This window comes from Suricata suricatta, chromosome 17 (genome assembly GCF_006229205.1).
Source record: "Suricata suricatta isolate VVHF042 chromosome 17, meerkat_22Aug2017_6uvM2_HiC, whole genome shotgun sequence".
NCBI lineage: Eukaryota > Metazoa > Chordata > Mammalia > Carnivora > Herpestidae > Suricata > Suricata suricatta.
Window position 1 is genome coordinate 26,741,297 of NC_043716.1, and position 22,558 is coordinate 26,763,854.

The 22,558-nt window shown below is 37.5% G+C and overlaps 2 protein-coding genes across 3 annotated transcripts in view; both read left to right on the forward strand.

Moving 5' to 3' along the window:
- HSF5 (heat shock transcription factor 5) overlaps window positions 1-4,006 on the forward strand; it is a 38,666-nt gene extending 34,660 nt beyond the window's left edge. The window contains exon 6 of the mRNA XM_029928307.1: window positions 3,704-4,006. Within this exon, the coding sequence (XP_029784167.1) occupies window positions 3,704-3,774 (71 nt within the window). The 3' untranslated portion in view covers window positions 3,775-4,006. The remainder of the gene's footprint in view (window positions 1-3,703) is intronic.
- A 4,303-nt stretch (window positions 4,007-8,309) lies between these two features.
- Window positions 8,310-22,558, forward strand: part of RNF43 (ring finger protein 43) — a 66,998-nt gene continuing 52,749 nt past the window's right edge. Inside the window, exons 1-3 of one of the 2 annotated variants that reach the window (XM_029928984.1) lie at window positions 8,310-8,377; window positions 8,790-8,971; window positions 10,026-10,663. In XM_029928984.1, the coding sequence (XP_029784844.1) occupies window positions 10,412-10,663 (252 nt within the window). In that variant the 5' untranslated portion in view covers window positions 8,310-8,377; window positions 8,790-8,971; window positions 10,026-10,411. Of the gene's footprint in view, window positions 8,378-8,789; window positions 8,972-9,210; window positions 10,664-22,558 lie in introns of those variants that run through there. The other variant, XM_029928983.1, reaches the window with a different exon arrangement.

Consider the following 22,558-nt stretch of genomic DNA (forward strand, 5'->3'; position numbering starts at 1 on the left):
TATGATGTGACAAATGCTGGACACTAGTGCCAACGAAAATGAAGTGGATGACCACAATTATGGACTGTGTTGAATTTAAGTATTTTTACGGTTTGGGGGAGAAGAGATGTTCCTTAATGTATGGAACCATATACTAAGATGAAAATTCAAAAAAGGGCACTGAAGATTTTTGTTTCTCTTTGAGGTAGTCTGGGGTGTGTGGGGGGGTGTTTGCTGGGCTTTGATAATGCCAAAACTACCATTTGAGAATGGTGTTTTTTATTTTAATAGCTGAAGCAATTTTTGGTTTGTGTTTTCATCTAAGCGTTGAAGGATTTTTACTTCTTATTAAAAGTAAGCCTCTTTATTTCAGGATTATGGTTGACCATAAACATTTGAGTGCCTGTTCTTTACAAACATGAATAAAATCTTTCATTTATTATTTATGATTAAAAAAATAAACTGTCACTATCATTAGAAGAATCTCCCTTCGGTATGGTTTTGACTCTCACAATACATTAATTATTTATGATAAAAATAAGGAAATTTCATTAAATCATCTTTAAAGACTCTTTTGCTTCCAAATTCTGAAATACTATGATTCTGACATTAACTGTTGGATGTCATTATGTTGCTCGATATCTCATTGAACAGGACCATCCTATATTTCAGAACTTATCAGTGTCCTTCTGTAACTGAATTATTTTGAAGATGTGTCTGCCATGTTTAAGCAGGGACATCTTCTTGCACTTCAAGCTTTCTTTGAGTTTTTTTTTTTTCAAATAAAAGACTACAAGTTGGTTAAATATCCAGATTATATTGACTGTAATAGATGTGTGTTTTGTGAGAAGGAGATTGTCAATCAGTCTTTGCCATGCTGTGCATAGGCTTTTTGAGCACAAGTTAACTTAAGGAAATACATTTTGGATAAAAAATACCTAGAAGTAAAAGAAATTAGATTCAGTCATGTACCTCCAATTTCTTTAATGGTATCACTCTAAACTGAATATACTCAAATATTAATTTTATGGTAGAAGCTATACTCATTCATGTTCTGATGGGATATTAATTTTCTGGTTAAGGGAAACTGAAGGTTTACAAGCAAAGTTCTATTCATTCCTAAAGAAAGGACTTCTCATTTTGTAGCTATTGGATTATGGATGAGATTTCATTTAGGTAATAACCCCCAAATCCTAGAGGGTGCTCTTGGAAGGAATTAGCATTCCCAAACAAGTAGATTGCAATGCTCTTCTCCCTCAAGGCCTTTCAGCTCTCAAGCCAACTGTGATCCCAAAATACTTACCTTCTCTGGTGAGTATGCCAGCTTCTCTTCTAAATGAAGTCATATAAACCTCTAGTAGCACCAGGCTAGTCTATGTCGTTTCGTATTTTTATTGGTCTCTGTACTCTTTTAACTCCTTGACTGGAAGCTTTGTTAATGAAGGAAGCTCACTCAATAAAATTACTATGTTTAGATGCTCATTATTAGAAGCTGTGTGCCAAATACTATTTTAAATTTCAGTCATTAAGATTAAGAGGATTTATTGCTCATACTACTTTACATAACTCATTCTGAGGCTGTTAAGGAGCCATACAGGCTATTTCTATGAAAAAAAATTTTTTTTTACTGTTTTTATTTATTTTAGAGAGGGAGAGAGACAGCATGAGCAGGGGGGAGTCAGAGAGAGAGAGAGGGAGACACAGTATCTGAAGACAGGCTCCAGGCTCTGAGCTAGCTGTCAGCACAGAGCCAGATGCAGGGCTCGAACCCACGAACCGTGAGATCATGACCTGAGCCGAAGCCGGACACTTAACCTACTGAGCCACCCAGATGCCCCTATTTCTATTTTAAACATCCCTATCTATGATTTGTTCTTGTCTACTATTGAAACCTATCAGTATGATAAATAAGCAGTATGATTAAATAAGCAATATGATTAATAAACAAGAGATTGATGACATTTGTTCACTAATTAAAAAAAAGAAAAAAAGAGGGTTTGAGGCCCCTGGGTGGCTTCATAGGTTGTTCACCAGATGGGGTTGTAGTGCCCAAGATTTTAATATCACCCCAAAACCAGAAACCGCCAGGGAGACTGAGGAACGCATGTAAAAGCAAAGGGCAGTTTTATTACGGCTTAGGCTCACCGGGCCTAAGTTTGGTCTCACAGCCTTCACCAACACAGTGGATCCGTGCTGAGAGCCCCGAACAAGGGCTGAGTAGGGTTTTTATGGGGTTTAGGAAGGGGGAGTTACAAGAAATTGTGACATCCTATCATTATTGTATAACAACATTGGCAGTAGCTCTAACCATACACATTGTCCGGGGTGTTCATTACTTTTGGCGGGACCCAATTACAACATTTAGGGTATCTTTGAAATTAACCAATTACAGAGCGAGTTCAGGGTCTTGTTCGGTGACTATCGGGTTAACTTTAACATTAGGTCACAGGGTCCTATCTAAAGTTCCCATCTGCAGGTCTCACCCTTAGGAATGTGGGGAGAGGTAGCTGGCCTTTCCTGATTGGATACTGCAAAGTGGTCCCTTCTCTAGGCAATGTGTAACTGCCTAATGGTTCCGGAGTGACTGACCTTAGGCCTTCTAGTTTAGAGGGGAAACAAAGCCTGTCGTGGCGTCTGTTTGGTTCAGCCTTACAGGGTCACCTGCGCCTAGTGACTGGTCTGCCTTTTACAAAATATGGCAAAAATTACCTATTGTTCCATATACTTTCTGGATTTTCTCAAATATGGTGATAGAATTATTCTGTTGAATCGGCTCTCTTGCCCACTCTGTGGATCAGTGCCACAGAGGCTGTGTTCTAGAACTACAGTGATGAAAGTCTGTATCTAGAATGAAATAAAGGACTTATGCTGTATCTTTTAATTTAATTCCCAAATGCTGCTATGGCAAAATTGTAAGCTTCAAAACAAACTAGAATGGTTCCCCTTTGTCTAGAAATTATAAACTATAAGTCTGTATGTTGCTCTGGAAGTTGTAAAGTAATTAGGTTGAGTCTAGAAGCCACATTAAGATCCTCTGACTTCTGCCTGTGTTACTCAGGCTATTTAGCTCTACTTCCATACATGGCCTTGGCTCTTTGTGTTACAAAACCTAGTACTTGAGCCGAGAGTTCAGTTTATTTGTTGTTTCCTTTCTTAGTGAACCTTGTTTGTCTCTTGGTCTCCATGAAGGATATGCTTTCTTTTTTACACAGTTCAGGTAGGTGTTTCTATAAGAGATCAGCTCTGTTGTCAGTAAGTGGTAATTTTATGGAGTCAATTAACTTTGGAAAAGTAGTGATTACTAATTTTAACATTGTATTTCTGAAGGCATTATTTTTTCATATTCACACAACCCACCCACCCATTCATCCTTAGAGGATCAAAGAAGTAAATTTTCATTTGTGTGTATGTATTTCACTTTGATCCCTTTGACACTTTTCCTTGATTTTTCACTTATAATAAAAGGCAGTTGCAATGAAAAGAGGCTTAGCCACATCATTGAAAAGATAGCAACTGTACACTTTTTGGTCTCACTGGGTTAAAAACTGGGCTGCATGTGTGTGCTTTAGAGGTACAGGAATGTCCTAAAACTGAGATCATAGAATTTTAGAACCAATTCTACACTTAACCATGAGCAACTTGTTCTTCTTGTATGAAGACTGGTCTATCGAACTCTTTAATCTGAGAGCCCAAGAGTGAGTAAACAAACCTCCTTTCTTTCTAGATCTTCATCTGCTGGTGGACGTGGCCTGCAAGCAGGAGCACTTTCCAAACGAGGAAGAATTAAAAGAGTGAGGCATGGAGGACATACGTGACATTGTGCACTAGCTGTAGCTGGGGGCAGACTGGCCTTGCACATGACACGCTGTTGGGAGTTTTTCAGTTCTGTTAAGGAAAAAAAAGTATTTTTGTTTTGTTAATTGAATTGTTAATTGAGAATTGGGACTTTGGTATTTACTACAGCTGTTCAGTTCAGATAATTTACCTTGACAAACTACTAAACATCTAGCAGCCTTTTTAAAATTTTTTTGCTGCCCAGATCCCTTTTAAATGAAAAGCCCTGGCCTTCTGTTACAGTCAAGAAGCTCTAAAAACTGCTGCATCTGTGGTACTGGAGAATAATGTGTGTGTGTGTGTGTGTGTGTGTGTGTGTGTGTGTGTGTGTGTTGATTTGCCGTCTTGCCACTCTCAGACTTTAGTCAGCACAACTCCAGAGGGGGAGTTCAGTCTATCTGTTCCAAGTCCCAGTGTGATCCTCCGAGAGAAGGCTGTGTGAGAAACAAAGGCATGTGAGGTCACCAAGATCACAGATCTAACTGGGTCAGGAATTCTAGGGAAGAAACTTTGAGAAAGAGCTAATTTTCTAAGTGATTAACCAGGAAATGCTCTTACTTCCTAACCCAGCATTCTATTTCAAAAGCAAGGCACCCAGACTTGGACCATCCATCACACTTAACAGCTCCTGATTCTTTTATATTAATGGGATCATTCTTCTATTTTCATATCTTTAATTTTAATGATACAGTATCATAAATGGTAAGAAGGTTTTGTTATATATCACTTATTTAAATGTCTTCTAAAAAGTATTTAAATTGTTTAATATATTTATAAATGCTGGTAGATTTAAAAGTTTTAAAGCCTTATATTTTTATTAAGCTTGCACAATAGGAGGATAAAGGATACATGTGTAAGATATTTATTTTGAAGGGGAAATCTGTGAACAAAAACATTAAGAGATTTAACACTGTTTTCTTACTTTAGATTTTTACATTCAGTACATGTAAATTCTTATCTATATATATTGTTTGCAAATTTTTGGGAAAATCTGCCATTTAACAGAAACTATACCTCTGACATTTTCAATAGTTTATGTCTGGTTTAAGCTTCTGAGAGAATTTTTGGATAGTGGTATAGACCATAACATTTTTATTTTATCCCCTCTGTAGGATTCTAAGTTCAAGAGTAGGATTGTGGGACAAGTTTTTAGCAAAGGTACCTTGGGTGTCCATTTTCTGTGGTTGATCCCTTACTAGCTCATCTAGTGATAGCAGGAAACTTTCTGATTTTAAAGTCTTTTAAACTGACTAGAACTTTCTTATTGGATTCTGCTTTGGTTGTCCTAATAAGAATTGTAGAAACAAAAGGAAAGTGTAGGAATATGAAACTAATTAAAAAGAAAAGGCACTTAGTGAAATGACATAAATACTGTGTTAGTCATTGTGGGTTTAGCAGTTCATCTGTTAAATTGCATTGTGCCTTCCCAGTGATGTCAAACCATAGAAGTGTTAACAGAGATAGTAGTTTTTTAGAAAAGGATGAGTTCTGTATTGATCTGCAGTGACTCAGTTTAGATATGAAAGTAGCTTCTGAAAAGTGACCTATTTGGTCCATCTGATTAGACTAGTTGATGTCCATGTGATGGACATTTATTCATCTTCATGAGCAAGGTTTAGAAAAGATGAACAAATTATCAGGACTCCTCCATCTTTTGGCCAGACTGTGTATTTTGGCCGAGTATGTGAAGAGGAGCCCTAATTTCCAAATGAAGGAACTTTGCCTTTTCTCCGTCAGATTGAGAAGCTGACAAACTGTGTAGGTGACATTCCTTCCCTTAATATGCCTTTTTAGCTTTGTATCTGTTGAAAGAGATAATATCTTTTGAGGAACATGTGTCAAGCAGAAACCTTGGCATGGCTTATTAATGAAATGCCTTTATCAGCTTTCCAAACCTTTTTATATGTGAATACAGCAGACCAAGGAGCTGGATCTCCTGTTATATTCACATGCCTGCTGCCTATCAGCTAAAGCTATCATCACTGACTTGGGAAAAATGGCAGAAGATAAAATAAAATCTTTGTGTGAATTAGCCAGTAGGGTCTGACATACACTAACAAGGTTTCTGACTAGCACCTCAGTATTTCAGCACCTTAAGCACAATAAATTTCAATCAGTCAACAATAAAGTGAGTATTTCAACTGGAGTTGTCTTGCTTGTTTTTACTGTTTTGTTGGTGATCAATAGAAGCCTAAGTCACTATGACTAGTATTAATAATAGCAAAATTTAAAAGAGAATGTTTTCTGTTTTTCAGAGAATCTACTTAAAAAAAAAAGTCCTGGCTTTTTAACTTCCATTTGCAATTGAATGGAGATTGAATCTTTCAAATGCCATTAAGGATAAAGACAATTCTTGGACCTATTTATAGGAATCTGTTTTTTAGGAAAAGGACCCATGTCTTTAGTAACTTTAGTCAATACAGATGTGAAAATAGACCCTGAAGGAGGATGTTTCTCATGGGTAAGATTAGATAGAAAATATTAGTGACATGGGCATTTCATTACCATAGTAATGACGTCTTTATGGCCCCTCTGTGGACGTTGTGGTAGATAACCTGAGGGAGAAGCCAGAGAATAATTTCTCTTGTTTGTCAGTTCTGGTGACCTAATAAACACAGTGTGTCAGTGAAGTAAAGTACATCGGGTTGTTTAGTTTGATCCTGAGTATCTCAGCAGATACCCAGGTTCATGATACATATTATCATCACTCCTAGATCTTGGAGTTTCCTCACAAGAGGGCATCCACATCTATATTTTCTTCCTCCTTTCAACTGTGTTTATTAATACTTAGGTTTAGGCCGCTTATTAACTCCTTTGTAAGTTTCAAGCAGGAATAGGTGAGGCAAAGTCCATTAGTAGGTCACTTTTTGTTTAAGATATTTTTGCATATATCAAATATATAGTAATGTGTATTTTGCATTATTTATGCTATACTATTACACAACTTACATAAAATAAAAATATAAAACCATAGAAGATTTTTAAAATATTCTCTCTAGAGAATTAGATATATTCTTTTAGAAAGAGTTGTAAAAGTCTATACTTGCATTGTGTTCTTAAGGTTCAAGAACAAAGAAAAAAGCTAAATTAATTTATTTTAGAGTTGGGGTGCCTGGGTGACTCAGTCAAGTAAGCATCCGATTTCAGCTTAGGTCATGATCTTGCAGTTTTGAGTTCGAGCCCTCTGTCAGGCTCTGTGCTGACAGCTCAGACCCTGGAGCCTACTTCAGATTCTGTGTCTCCCTCTCTCTGCCCCTCCCCATACTCATGCTCTGTCTCTCTCTGCCTCTCAATAATAAAGAAACATTAAAAAATTTTTTTAAAAAAGAATATTTTAGAGCTTATTTCTCTGCTCTATGTCGGCTATTAGGCCTAAAATCTCAAAACTGTTGCCATAAACCTTCTCTAGGGGAAAAATTGTTCAAGGTGAAGAGAGCTCCTGTACTTTTTGCTTTCAGAGGCATTGTGTCATTTAAGTTTTACAACCAACCTACAATGTAATTATTGTTATCCACATTTTACAGATGATCAATTTGTATGCTTTCATTTGTATAATCAAAACATTTTTTCGTCTTATATGCTTCTTACCATAATTTAAAAAATTAAAGTGTACAGTTCAGTAGTGTTAACCACATTCACACTGTTGTGTACTTGTACAATTCAGAAGGATTATTGGCAATAGGTCAAAAATAAAACATCTGTCCACAGTCAAATATAATCTGGTAAATATGAAAATTCAGATTTTAGAAACATATATTAGAAAATTTTTGCGTTTTAATGACAAGGTAACTAAAAGGGTTATATATAGTTCATATGTGTGGTTATTAGCCAAAAACTGGCTTTCTTTTTGTCTACAGGCTTCTCCTTAATTATATGTATTTTACCCCTTTGCTCGTATTTATGACATACATTTACTTGCATTCTTACATTGAGGGTGTAGGTCTGACCTCCGAAAGATGTGTAAAGAAAATAACAAGTTCAAGAATTCTGACATCAACCTGACTAAAAGCTCGATACAGGAACAGTTTTAGGAAAGAGCTACTGAATTTAAGTAAGTAAAAGTGGAAGAAAGAGTGTATGTAAAATGGACAGAGTTTTTCCTGGGGTAGCATACATAAGACAGCAGTAAGTCCTGCAGCACTAGATGACTTTATTCTGACTTTGTGCCACTTATAGACACGAAAGCCCAAAAAGAGCAGAACCCCCTTTGAACTTATATTTACAAAACCCTGCATCCCCTCTTTCACGTTCTGGGTTTTCACTATTTTCTCTTTATTTCTTCATACCACCATTTATATTCTCTTAGGGGCAGTCTGCATAGATAACTGAGAGAACCTGACTTGTGGCAGCTTGCTTACCCGGAGAAAGTTACTGAACATTGAATTGGACGCAGTTTGTCTGTGGCTCAATAGGGGGAGTGGAGGAGCTGAGAGAGGAGAGCAAAACAGGTCTGGCTCAGTAAGCGTGTGCGCACTCCAGCCCAGGCCCTGGCCAGCCGGGAGGAGGAGGGGCAGGATGGGGGGTGGTTGCCTGTAGCTGCTCCACCCTCACTTTGTGTCAGCAGGTAGAGAGCGTGATTGCAGTCCCTGGGGAGGGAGTCCGAGCTAGAACACCAATTACAAACCACAGGCTTCCTCCTCTAGGGAGTTGATCCAGAATTGTCTTTCTGGAAGGGAAGCACTCGAATCTTTCCGAACTTTCCAAGCCCATCCATGATTCAGAGATACTGCTTTCTCCCTCTGGGATTTTCTGTGTTCCTGGTAGTGAATTGTTGCTGATGTATTTGCTACTTTGCTCCTTTTCTCTCAAGATTTGATCATTTTATATGCTGTTCGGGGAGGAAAAGAACTTTTGTTAGAAAGGAGATTTCAGAAATGACTTTGGATCCTCTATAAGTGCTTTTAGAGTTCTTGGGAACAGTAGCTCTAACCCTGGAGTAAATGTTTGCCTTTGACCTGCATGGATTATTTTTTCAGGCTGCGGAATTTCTCGGCACCTACCTACAGTGTGGGGCACTTGGTTTGGTTGCAGAGTAAGAAGGTGGAAGAATGAGCTGTACTTGGTTAAGCAGTTGAAACCTTTTTTGAGCAGGACCTATAAAAGCATAATTGAATTTATTTCACCCCCGTGGATTCCAGTGGGCCCGTCAGCGCAACAGGTTTGCAGATTTCTTTTGAAATTCTTATTTTTCTCCCTCTGCCTCAGCAAAAGAAAAGGATCTATGTAACAGGTTCATGTTCAATTGCTTGGCTTTTCAGCACTTATTCTGAAGACTTTATAAGACTTTTTAACTTGACCTCTGAACACGGCGGGCTTTATAGTTGAAGTGCATTTATATTTACTTAAGGGTGCACATTTTAATATCTTAGAACTCAGATTTTGTTTGTACAAGGGCCCAATTCTCAAGTGTGCCTAGGAATAGCACAAATCTACTCTACTCAGGCTTATATATACTTTTTCAGGCTGTTCTACTTAGAGCCTGTAGACTAATCACCTCCCTACTCCCCCCATCTTTGATTCCCCACCCCCTCAAGGAATTCGAAAACGTGTTAGGAATGGTCCTTTGTTTTACTTAGGAACCTAGAAAATTACAGATTATAAAATCTGGATAATAAAGTAGGTTCCAAAATCATCTCATGGGAAATCAAAGTGCTTCACATTCTCAAGCAGGAGAATAAAAGCTGGAATCCCTAAGAGAGAAAGGAAAATAAAGGTAGAAATATCAGTTTTAACTGGAAAAATAATTGGAAGGCTAATGTTTTCAAATACTCTTCTAATTTTGAAAGTTGGAAAAGGCAGTGATACTCAGGATTATCCTATAATATGTGAAGACATAAATTAGCATCTAATTTATAGACAAGTTTAGGTAGAACATTAAAAATGATAGTATACTTAAGTTAATGGAAAGTATTATAAATTCATTGGGTCTAGAACTTTGGCTACACTAAAATACAGTTTAATGTGGAAACTTTTATGAATACATGTTGTAGCATCTTTGGACATCCCTTAAGGTGTGGCCTGAGATATTGTACCCTCTCCTCCATTAGAAAAAAAAATTCTCCTGTGACCTTTAGTCTTTTCCCATTGACAAGTTTTGTGGCTTAAAAAGGACCATCTCTTCATTTTCCTACCTGGCGTTTTTCACTCTCACCTTCAATGCATGGCTTTAGTTGTTTACTTTGCCTTGTTTTGTTCATTAACATTGGGTTTAGTGGCTCAGCAACTTGATGCATATGGAAGACCAGCACCAAGTGATCTGACATAATAAAAATTCAGGATGTGACATTCAACCTCAAACAAAGTTGGAAATTCCAAAGAGAAGTGGCGATAACTTTACTAATCATAGTGAAGATGGGAGAAAATGATATCCCAGCAGCAGAAGTGGGCTGAAAACACCTTCTTCTCTACTGGATCAGGAATGTCACCTGTTCTTGGGAATATACCTTAGAGAAAGGAAGGGCCAAAACTACGACTTGGCTTTCAGAAACTGAAGCATAAATTCATGTTTCCTCCATTTGTCTGGACCTGAGAACCTGCATTTGGTATTAGCTAGTGAAAGCAGTATGTATGGCCGAAGTGCACTGCTGCAGCTGGTAGCATGAGTGGTGGCCACCAGCTGCAGCTGGCTGCCCTCTGGCCCTGGCTGCTGATGGCTACCCTGCAGGCAGGCTTCGGACGCACAGGACTGGTACTGGCAGCAGCGGTGGAGTCTGAAAGATCGGCGGAGCAGAAGGCTATTATCAGAGTGATCCCCTTGAAAATGGACCCCACAGGAAAACTGAATCTTACTTTGGAAGGTGTTTTTGCTGGTGTTGCTGAAATAACTCCAGCAGAAGGAAAATTAATGCAGGTAAGGATAACTTTATTCTGTTTCACTTTCCATCTGTTCAAAATGTATCTTTCTTCTTTTGTCTCCCAAACCAAATACCATACAAGAGCTTCTGCTGTTGAGTTTTCTATTTGTTCCATCTTTTAAGAATATTGCCTTATTGGCATTCTAAAGCACATTCTTAATTATTCTAAAAAAGAAACGTATAAGTTCCACATTTTAGAATGTCAATCTGCTTATTCTTAACTCTGATAATACATTGCCATTTTAGATCCAAATAAGACCTTCCTTTACAAGTCATGTACTCTGGACACTATTTTTTGATAAATTAAATATACAGACTTGTATTTAATTGACAGGATCATACTTTATATCCTGTTTAGATTTGAAGTGAACACTGAGGAGGTTGACTTTTTTTATTGAGTTAAAATTGGCATACAACATTATATTAGTTTCAGGTGTACAACAAAATAATTTGGTATTGAATGCATTACAAAGTGATCACCACAGTAAGTCGAGTTACCATCTGTTACCCATACAGTCGTAAGGGTAAGTAAGTTACAATGGTCAGCAGCACCCTGAAATTCTAGAATGCCCTTGGAGCATATCTGATCAGTGTGTCACTTTTAAAATTCAGCCACGCTTGAATGCTGTGGTTGGCTTTCTACCACGTGGAGCACCCTATAGCTAAGCCCAAAATGGAGAGAACTGAATTACAAAATGGACACAAGGTGTAGACTTAACTTCCTTTGGTCTTGTCTACACATAATTTTATTTTCAAAAAATTTTTAATTCAACGTCTGTTTTTTATTGACCCACAGATCTTTTCAGACACAGATTCTTAGGCTTTCAGGCAGTGAACTTTGCTTATAATTCATTCATAGCCTACTCTTTATGTGTTGAATTTATGAACTGACTGGGTCTATAGCATTTTGTAGATGAATTGCCATTCCCCTGGTGAAGATAGAGCTGAAAGGGCTGTACCTTTTTAATGTGGTGTTTTAATGTCTTATCCCATAAAATCATGTTGCTTATTGATTAAAATTCATTTTATGAAAGGACACTTCTTGCTGTAGCTCTTGGATATAGGTTAAAAGTTATTAAAGATGATTTATTCCAACTTCCAACCTCAGATTTTAATTTTGTGATATGAACAGAACCAAAGTGCTGTATAAATTTCAATTTTTGTCTACTTAAAGAAGGTGAGAAAATTTAACAAATTATAGAACTCTGTTTTCCAAACACGAATTTTAATATGTATGATTTAGTGGTTCTTCATGATCACTTTTTAAAGCAATATTTTGAAACTGGGATAAATGAAGTAGCAGAAGAATTAGATGAAATGGAAGGCTTAGCTAATCAGAGAAATAAACAGGTAAAAAGAATGTATCTGGGGAAAAATGGCAAAAGCTTTTTGGATAAGAGTCTATACATTTAATTTGAACTGTAGGATGGAATTAGGAATATTTAAAAGTTGAAATTACAGAGCATTTTGAATATAATTGGACACTTCCTCCCTGACCTTGCCTAGTTAATACCCTGAAGTATGAAGTACGTGTTTCATTTTCATTTTTTACCATAGGTAATTTTACTATAGAACCATATTTTCATATCTCTGAGGTCTTCAGGAGCCATACTAAGCTTTGTGTCTTATTAATGCCTTGTGGCAGCATGTTCAGTGGGTTAATTATATGCTGTATAAAATAGTGTATCTTTTATTTTAAGTGTGTTATCTTTTGTTATCATAAAGCTCTGTGTATTCAGAAAGGAAATGGTATATAACAGAGACTAGCTGGCGATCTCTTTGCCATTCATTATTTTACTAATCTCTATGATATCTTCTCTTGTTCTACCCTTGTTCTCTTATAAACCCTGCCAATCTTTTTTTAAGTTATTATTAACTATTAACTTTGAGCCTAACCAGCATACTTTAAGTGTTGTTTCTTTACTTTGTGAAGAGGGAATTTCTTTGTATCTATTATTTAACAAGGCCTTTCACCCTTTATTATGGGGTGGTTTGCATCATTAGCATTTTTAGTCTTTCTTCACTTTCACATAAGCTTCTTTTAGGTCATTAGTAAATTTGTACACTAGCCTAGTATTAATCACTGGACACTGTCAGCATTGGTCCTGGTTTATTGTATATTAATCAACTTTTAATCCACAATAACTACTAAATTTTATCAATAGTCTCTTATGAGAGACTTTATTTTAAAAATACAAAGACAACTTTTTGAATGATATGCACCAGTTCTTCTTTATCCACTATTTTATTAACTCTTCCAAAGAACTCTAGAGTGGGGACACATGGTTTATACTTCTAGCATTCTTGCTATTTGTTCCTTATCAGATTACACTGCAACTCAGGTTTACTCAACTGTGGTTAACCAAGCCTTCCATTTAACTGAAGTTTATATCTCTTAAAGTTGTGCTTTGTCGCACTTTACCTTGCTTGATAGATAGCTGTAACCTGGTGTCACAAATCTGAAGATAGTCTTCTCTATTGGCTTTGAAGAATTTTGGATAATTCTGTGTATCCTTCTGCCTATGAATTACTCTAGTTGCCTGTTAAGTTTGATTGTCTCCAAAGATGTCATCAGCTATTTGTAAGATTGGGGATGTAAGATTGGGGATGTAGGCATTGGGAAATGTAAAAATACAAGAACAATGATTTTAAAAAATAGTAACCTTGTTATGGTTTCTGGAATTCTCAGAGAGCTCCAGAAAATCTAACATTTCTTTACATTTTGCTCAATTAATTCATATTAAGGGAACTTTCTAGATTTCCTAATTCTTGTGTATGTGTGATAAAAAGGACTAGTGGATAGTGATTATGACTTGTTACTGTTTTTATTTTTAACTTGCGTATATTCTTTTTCTCCTGGTTTATGTCATTGTAGATGGAAAATGTGCTAGAGCTTATGCATGGTCTGCTTGTCCAATTTTCTGGTTTGTTTACCTCTTGTTGAGGTTTATTTCTATTATTTCTAGTAATAGTGTTGCTACCTCTTCTGTAAATGACTACAGTCCTATTTTCTTTTTTAAGTCTTGTTCCTTATTTATAAATGTCACTGAGGGCCAACTCAAAATCAGTCTTCTTTCTTAAAGCAAAAAAGTAAGAGGATCTTAGCATAGCATAAGAGAACTCAACAATTCTTTGACTATCACACTCTTCCTGCTAGCTGGTTGTCCTGGATTTTCTTAGACTGTAGGATAAAGTTATGATCAAGATTAGAATGTACCGTCTGTGGCTTCATCCCTACAGTGGGAGCTCTGGTGATTTAGCATTTGGCCACTAACAGTAAACACCTTACAGATTCCTCCTTACACAGTGTCTCTGCTTGCCCCTTACTTTACCTATTAGTCAATATGTAGCTATCCTGTCTTTGCATTTTTGCTTTACTTGTAGTCAGGGCCTGAAATGAATTATTTGAGGAGGGAGAGAAATCTTAATAAAGTTTTGGCCAAAACCAGTGAGACAGTGCTTTAGCAAACTGTAGTTGAAAAAGTTACTACACCGTGACTCAAGGGACTTGACTTTTAGCTCTGGCTCTGTCACTAAGGAGTTGGATGATTTGGGACAAAATAGTTTTTATAGTTTTATAGGCTTTAGATTCCCCATCTGTAAAATTGAGAGATTCAAATAAAATAAACCATATCAAACTTGTGCTATTCACTTTACATGTATTAGCTCATTGCATCCTCATAATTACTTTGTGAGAGAAGTGCAGTACTTTTATTCTTCACAGTTTACAGATAAGGACACTGAGACTCAAATATTAGCATCTGCCAAGGTTATGTGGCTAGTAGGTGGAATTTTTGGAACTTGAACCCGAAAACCCAAGCTTCTCTTGCTCTAAAATTCTGTACATCAAAGAATGTCACAGATGAACAGAACACCAGTGTAGACTTTGTATAAATGATTCATTTATTTCCAGACTAGAAAGGAATGAAAATGATGAATCCTATTTTCTGAGGCTGGTCCAGAATACACAATATCCTGCTAGTTTCTAAGAATCTCTGTTTCTCTCATTTGTGTTTCATTTGCAAAGATATTTGTAAATCAGAATGTTTACTTAAAAATTTTTTCATGTTTACTTATTTTGAGAGAGAGAGAGAGAGAGAGTGAGCGAGTGAGCATGAGCAGGGGCAGGGATGAGAGAGAGGGAAACAGAGAATTTCAAGCAGGCTCCACCCTGTCAGCACGGAACCTGACATGGGGCTCAGTATCATGAACTGCAAGATCATGACCTGAGCTGAAATCGAGAACCAGATGCTCAATTGACTGAGCCACCCAGGTACCCCCAGAATGTTTGCTTAATCAGTATCTACCTTTTTTTTAATTAAAAAATTTTTTTAATATTTATTTATTTTTGAGAGAGACAGAGCATGAATGGGGAGGGGCAGAGAGAGAGGGAGACACAGAATCTGAAGCAGGCTCCAGGCTCTGAGCTGTCAGCAAAGAGCCCGACGTGGGACTTGAACTCATGTACCATGAGATCATGACTTGAGCCAAAGTTGGATTCTCAACCAACTAAGCCACCCAGGCGCTCCCAAAGTTTGCTTTTTATGAGACATTTCTGGAGCTCATGGTTTTGTTTAAAAAAAATTTTTTTTAAATGTTTATTTTTGAGAGAGAGATATGGAGCATGAGCAGGGGAGGGGCAGAAAGAGAGGAGACACAGAATCTGAAGCAGGCTCCAGGCTCTTAGCTGTCAGCACAGAGCCTGATGAGGGGCTCAAACTTAAAAGCCAGGAGGAGATCATCACCTGAGCAGAAGTTGTATGCTCAACCAACTGAGCCACCCAGGTACCCCTGTTTGTTTTTGTTTTTAATAGAAGGCCTTTTACATTTTATTCACTGGAAAGTGTCGGAACCTTCTGGTGCTTTTTTTTTCCTTTTATTTCCTTTAAATTGCTAACCACAGTAGAGGAAAAAGATGTTACAAATGAACACTGTACTATTATAAATGTCCTGTTAAGAATCAGAATTGGTAGTACAGGGTATTGTTAGAGGAGAGTGTAGTAATAATGTTCCATTGAATTTATATAGTAGTTTTCTTCCAAGAAGCTTAAAGTGATTCACAAATACCTGCAGGCCAAATAAGAATAGGTGATATATACTCTGTTTTACAGAAAAAGGAAACATAATGGGGGGAGAGAAAGCAAATAAATTATCCAAGAACAAAGTTGCACAGAGATGGACCCAATCTGCTTTACAGATAAAAGAGTAATCCAATTTTTAAGGTATCCAAGGATATGGATTTCTATGGGATCAGTTCTGCTGAGTGGGAATCCTAAAAAGCTAAATATTGTCAAAGACTGAGATATCTACTCCATTTGGGCCTATATTGCTCAGTGTGATAATTCAGCCAAAAAATTATTGGTGAAGCAATTTGCCAACTTTGTGTCTCAAAAAGCCCTATGAACCAATGTTCTGACCTGCGTTCATTGTTCTTTTCAGTATTGTTATTACGGTGAAAGCCAAAGGCTTTAAAACGACCTGTAAGGCTCATCAGGATTTGGCCTGGCATTCTGACGTTTTGCTTCCTCTGCCCTCACTCAGCTTTCATCACTCCTCAGTCCTTCAGTTAAATCAGACGTTCTCCCACCTCGGGGCCTTTCCACATGCTAGTCCCACTGAAGGGATTTATGCCTCAGGTAGTCTCTTAGTCTCTCAAATGTCCCCCACCCTGTGTCAAATATACCTTCTCAGTGAGGTCTTCCTAGACCATCCTATTCTGAAGGGCTCTTCCTACTCCCTCAGGGGCTCATATTCTCCTTCTCTGCTTTGTTTTTCTTTGTAACTTATTGTCATGTAACATACCGTAATATTTTACTTTTGTACTTGTGTCTGCCCCCTAGTGAAATATGAGCTCTGTGAAAGTAGGGATTTTTGTCTCCTCAGTTCAGAGCTATATTCTTGGGAGTAGCATTTTAGTATACTTAGTGCCTTAGACATAATAGGTACTCAATAAATATTTGTTGAATAAAGATAAGGAACATGATGGCGGTGCTAAGTAACTCTCATAGCTGGGAGATGTCTTTAGGATGAAACATTTATTTATGTCATCACATTTCTAAGTATACTGTGAGGTCAATTATTTTGAGTGGTTTGGGTTTGAAAAGAACATGCTCTATTCCTTTAGTTCTCTGACTTAAAGACAGCATAGTAGCTCCTTGATTTATTGCCTCTTCCAAATTGTAACATGGCTATAATCAATACATTTGAGGTGCTCCTTTACACAGCATTTTTACACAGAATTTATTTGGTTTAATAGATGGCTCAACCTCTGCGTTTTAGGAAATCCTGATTTTCCAAGAAAGATTTATTGAGGGATGGACTTTAAATCTGTGATTATAAGATATTGGTATATATCCAAAGGACCTCACCTTCTTAGTCCTTAAGCTTGTGATTCCCAATTCTGGTTTTGAGCTCCCCTACCACAGTGATTTTTTTAATCCTTTTTTGGTGCCACAGACCCCTTTGAGGATTTGAGAAAAATTGCAGACCACGTGTACTCAAATATACAATTTTGCATAAAATCTCAGTGAGTTGAGTCTTTGAGACATAGGGATTTAAGGACTCCAGATTAATGGCTGCTATCATAGAATAATCCCAGTTATATCAAGAAATGGTGTCAAATTCTCACTAATTTACCCTCACTTAATTTTAAAAGTATTTGTAGGGGCGCCTGGGTGGCTCAGTCGGGGTTAAGCATCTGACTTTGGCTCAGGTCATGATCTCACGGTCCATGGGTTCGAGCCCCGCATCAGGCTCTGTGCTGACAGCTCAGAGCCTGGAGCCTGCCTCGGATTCTGAATCTCCCTCTCTCTCTCTGCCCCTCCTCCACTCACACTCTGTCTCTGTCTCTCTTTCTCTCAAAAGTAAATAGACATTAAGAAATATTTAAAAAAGAAAAGTATTTGTAAGGTGCCTGGGTGGCTCAGTTGGTTAAGCATCTGACTTCGGCTCAGGTCATGGTCTTGCAGTTCATTGGTTTGAGCCCTGCATTGGGCTGACAGCCTGTTTTGGATCCTCGGTCCTCCATTTTCTCTTTGCCCCTCCCCCACTTCTCTCTCTCTCTCTCTCTCTCTCTCTCTCTCTCTCTCTCTCTCTCTCCCTCTGTCTCTCTCTCAAAAATAAACATTAAAAGAAGTATTTGTATACATTACTTGAAGTCAGACAACGATATAATGAGGCTGGTTATAAGAAGGTTGGCCTAACCTAAGATGACCTCAGACGTAAAAATTGGCACATGGCAAAGATTTTCTTCTGTTTATTTAGTGAAGGAGTTGCGCTCTCCAAATATTAAGTGAAACTCTGTCAATTCAAGAAATGCTTACAACCCTTTCATCATGGTCGTCTCACTGAAAGGTTCATAAGAATAAAGGTATTTTACTGATTTGTTTTGATATAAGTAGAACACTTGTGGCTATATGTGTCTGTTTGATTACTAAATTCAAAAAACAGAGACTGTAAAACTCACTTTGGTTACTTTCTATTTTTTTAGCTTCTATCCTTTCAGCTTCATTGCTTTCCCTAGGGTAGAGTTCTTTGCACCCTTAAAATTTGCTATAATGGAAAACTTTGAATCTTTTTTAAGAAGGTTTGTTCTTGCTAAGCTACTTTACATACTCTAATTTTTGTCTGGGTTCTAAACATTACAGTTCATGAATACATTTTGTTTTGATACTTTTTAGTAAGAGTTTGTGTTTAATATGCAAATTCAGAAATACCAAAATAATAAAAATGATTTAAGTTAGAGGGTTTTTTGAGAATTATAAACACAAGGCTCACATTTTCCTTGGAGATAAGAAATTAGATTCTTTAGAAATTCTGGGGGTACCTGGGTGGCTCAGTTGGTTAAGCGTCTGACTCTTGATTTCAGCTCAGGCCATGGTCTCACAGTTTGTAGGTTCAAGTCCCTCATCGGGCTGTATGCTAGCAGCATGGAGCCTGGTTGGGATTCTCTCTCTCCCTCTCTCTTTCTCTGCCCCTTTCCCGCTCATGCTCTCTTCTTTCTGTCTCTCAAAAAAAAAAAAAAAAATTCTAATCCCTGGATTTTGAAGCAGTGGTAGTTGTTTAGGACAGCAACATAACTATCTTCAAGACCATAGCTTGTTTTTTAAAAAATCTAAGATACTTCTGTTATGATAGAAATCAACCATACTATAACTGTAATTTAATTAGCATATTCAGTTATCATATGCCTGTCAATTTCATGCATGCTTGTATATCAAAAGGTTACTATCATGCATATTTACTATATGATCATTGAGAAACACTTGTTATAGTTATTTCTGTAGAATAATTTGGATGAGACTGAAGGCCTTATGTTTTATGCCTACTGATCTTGCTATTTCCTAAAAACTGATTATTGGTTCCCATTCTTTTTTCCCTAAAAAGTACAGTTTGTGTACAGTCTCATGAATTATCCACTCAGAAAAAATATTTTATATGATTCAGATTTTAGGTTTTAGGTTCTTTCAATTTTGGCATCTTCTATGTAGAACCATGTTGGTATCTGACTTTACAATTCTGTGGCCAGTTTTTTTAAAAAACTTGGTGAAGTACTACATTGAACTTACACTAGAATTAAGTCCCATTCAGTTTTCCATACCTAGAGTAAAATACAGTTTGGAGAGGGGAAGGGCAGAAGGGCAGGCTATTCCATTTGTAAAATATAATTAGCAAAAATTTCAAACTAGAAAAAAAATACCTAATCCAATCATTTGATTCTACAGATGAAGAAATAGGCTCAGAGTAGTTAGATTAGACAGAGATTAGTAGTTTGCCAAGAAACTACCAATCTACTGCCATATCTTACTGGCCAGCATTTTTAGCAAACCTTATTTATTTATTTTAAACTTTTTGGGGAGTCATTGCAGGGAGATTAAAAAGCAGATGTTGGCAGAGATTTTCCCCTGAGCATTCCATTAAGAAGATATTATAAACTGCCATAGGGTCTTTCTCTCTTTGATCCTTAGTCAACCAGAAGGCATACTTTAAAATAAGTGAACAAACAAAAAGTATCTTACCACAACTTAGCATTACTTCACATGGTGCATATGTCCTTTATTCTACTGTAGAGTCACTGTACACCACGTGGCCTGGTGACCTGGATTGTCTTCTCAAAGCAGTGGAGGCTTCTTATGAAATCTAGGCCAAAACCGTACCGAGACCAGGGACAGCACTGGATTCTCTCAGTGTCTTATAATGTGGATCTCCTAGTGCGTACCAAATCCTGTGGCAGTTCTTTAGGAGTACAAAGAACAGGACCCTAGCCTAGTCCGACTGGGGAAAACAGCAGAAGACAGTATGAGATGAATGCCAGGCCAAGAGGCTCAGGCATAGATGCTTTAGAGTGCCAATTTTCATTCTCTCGGGAATCTTTCTGACTGTGGTAGTTCTGTTTCATAGTCCCCTACAACCAAAGGAAGAACAAACAAAAACATAAAATCTTAACCCAGGCAACTTCAAGTGGCTTAAAGCTAGAGGACAACTACAACCCAAACAGTCATACCTTCTAATTTTACTGTTATCAGTTAAATATAGGTTGTAATATTGCCTGTATAAATATTCCTGTATGTATAATACTCATCTGTAGCATTTTCTTTAGAAAATGGTTTCTTCTCAAGCTGCAAAATGTACAAGAAGTTTCTGTTAAGTTGTAGTACAATTAAAACAGAAAATTTAGCTTTAAACAGAATGCAACAGATTAGTTCTGTTTGAATTGAGAATCTACTAGCTCAGTTTTAATTCTTCACTAACTGCATAAAAGAAAGAAATACTATGTAGAAGGTGAATATTTGAATATTATTTCTATTCAGCAAAACTTATTTCTAAATTTTTAGCATTTATTCATTTTTGAGAGACACAGAAAGATGGAGCATGAGTGGGGGAGGGGCAGAGAGAGAGAGGAAGACACAGAATCCGAGGCAGGCTCCAGGCTCTGAGCTGTCAGCACAGAGCCCAGCAGGGTTTGAACCCACAAACCGTGAGATTATGACCTGAGCTGAAGTTGGACGCTTAACGAATTGAACCACCCAGACACTCCCAACAAAATTTATTTCTAATACCAAGGTTTAAAAAAAAAATATTGGCTTTAGTCCTCAGTATCTGTTATTTCCATTCTCTAAAATGTGTTGTGATTTTAGTATAATATGAGGAATACAGACACTTAACTCTAGAAGAATGTACAAATCTGCTCTGACAGCAGCCGTAAGTTATTACCTGCTCTGAAGTTAGTAAACTGTGTGGTTCTACATCCTATATTTTGATCATTGGAGCTTATATAGAGTGTAATTTTCCCCTTTGGAACTATGCAAAGTCCCTGGGTGCCTCATGACCATTTAAAAAGTAAGAGTAAGTTGTGAAACATATCATCTGTTGGGGGATGGTTGGTTGGGTAACTAAATAATCTTTAAGATCCTTTCCAGCTCTAAACATTGAGAGTTTATGTTTACTTTAGAAATAGACTTCTTATATTAAAGAGATATGTAACTTGCTTATTGGTTTCTCTTCCCTGAGATAAAATTTGTTTGGTAGGTGGTACAAAAATCTGACCAAATTTCTTAAAATCACACAACAAATTGGTAGCAAAATGAAGCGTCAGATTCAGATGCACTCCCAGACCTCTGGTCCTATACTGTCTTTACATTCAGTTACACACATAAAAAAGGAGATTTTCTCTGTAGAGTTGGGTGTTAAAATATCTGTAGTGGATTGAAGGAGGACCCTTATTCCAAACTCGTCATCAAGGTGTCTCAGTGACCAAACCATGCTGACTTTAATCACGAGCCTACAGCTAAGTGAATCTGAACCTTTGGAAAGACTTGGAAAAGCCAGAGATAACCTAGACCCAGTCTGGGCCATGGTAGTAAAAGGAGGATGATGCATCTGATTCTAAAATACTTTGTAAAGTTGAATTATTAGAGATAAGCTGAGTAATTACACCAGAAATAAGGATTCAGAGCAGCTGGTAGGTGTTCCTGTGTGGGGCTGTGGGATAGAGCTCTAGTATGTAAGCATCTGGAGGCATCTGGGAGGAGTGGAAATGGGGCCATCTGATTAGTAACTATGCCTTGTTATTAAACCGTGACTTTCTGCATTGTACATCCCCAGAGTTGGAAAACTTCCGCTGAAAAAAAAGAGAAGGGCTGCCGTGCTGTTGCTGAGGGCCATACAGTAGACACAAAAGCGCCTTCTTAGAGGCCTGCAGCAGAGGCAGCTTGTACGGGCAGGCCCGGTCCTCTCAAAGACTGGGAATCAGATTCTTTCCCCAGGGGGTTTCCAACTAGTTTGCACTTCAGAAAATCTTTTCTTTCTCCTGCTGTTCACGCCCTGCAAAGAATTTTCTTCCAACCAAAGAAATTGTTTTATAATCAAAGATCCTTGTCCTTAGTTGTTGGACATCAAAGAAAGTTTGGAGGAGGCTGGGGGATTATGTGAGTGCCTAGAATTTATTTTGAATGCAAACTTGCAACATTAGCAAGTCCCCCAAAGAATATACTCATCTCGGACTTGGGAGAGAGCCTAATATAACTAAGTCTGTATTCTTCCTTGGTTGGATGTGCCCCAGTAAGAAACAAATGAATTGAAAAGCTCTATCTGGTCTTAATTCCTGTATGTTTGGTTCTTGAGGTTCTTACTGGAAGAGGGACCCTTACTCCATCTGCCCTTTTAAAACCTGATATTGAGAAACATGAAGATCTATCGGTAAACTTGAAACAACAACAACAACAACAACAACAACAACAACAACAACAATCTTTTTTAACCTTCAACACTTCAACTTTTGGGAATTTGAGGTTTCTCCCAGGGCAGTTGATGATATCACCAATGTTGGGAGTCACATTCCCTGCATTCTCTGCTGTCTCCGAGGTGTTGATGACGTCATTTTCTCTCACAAA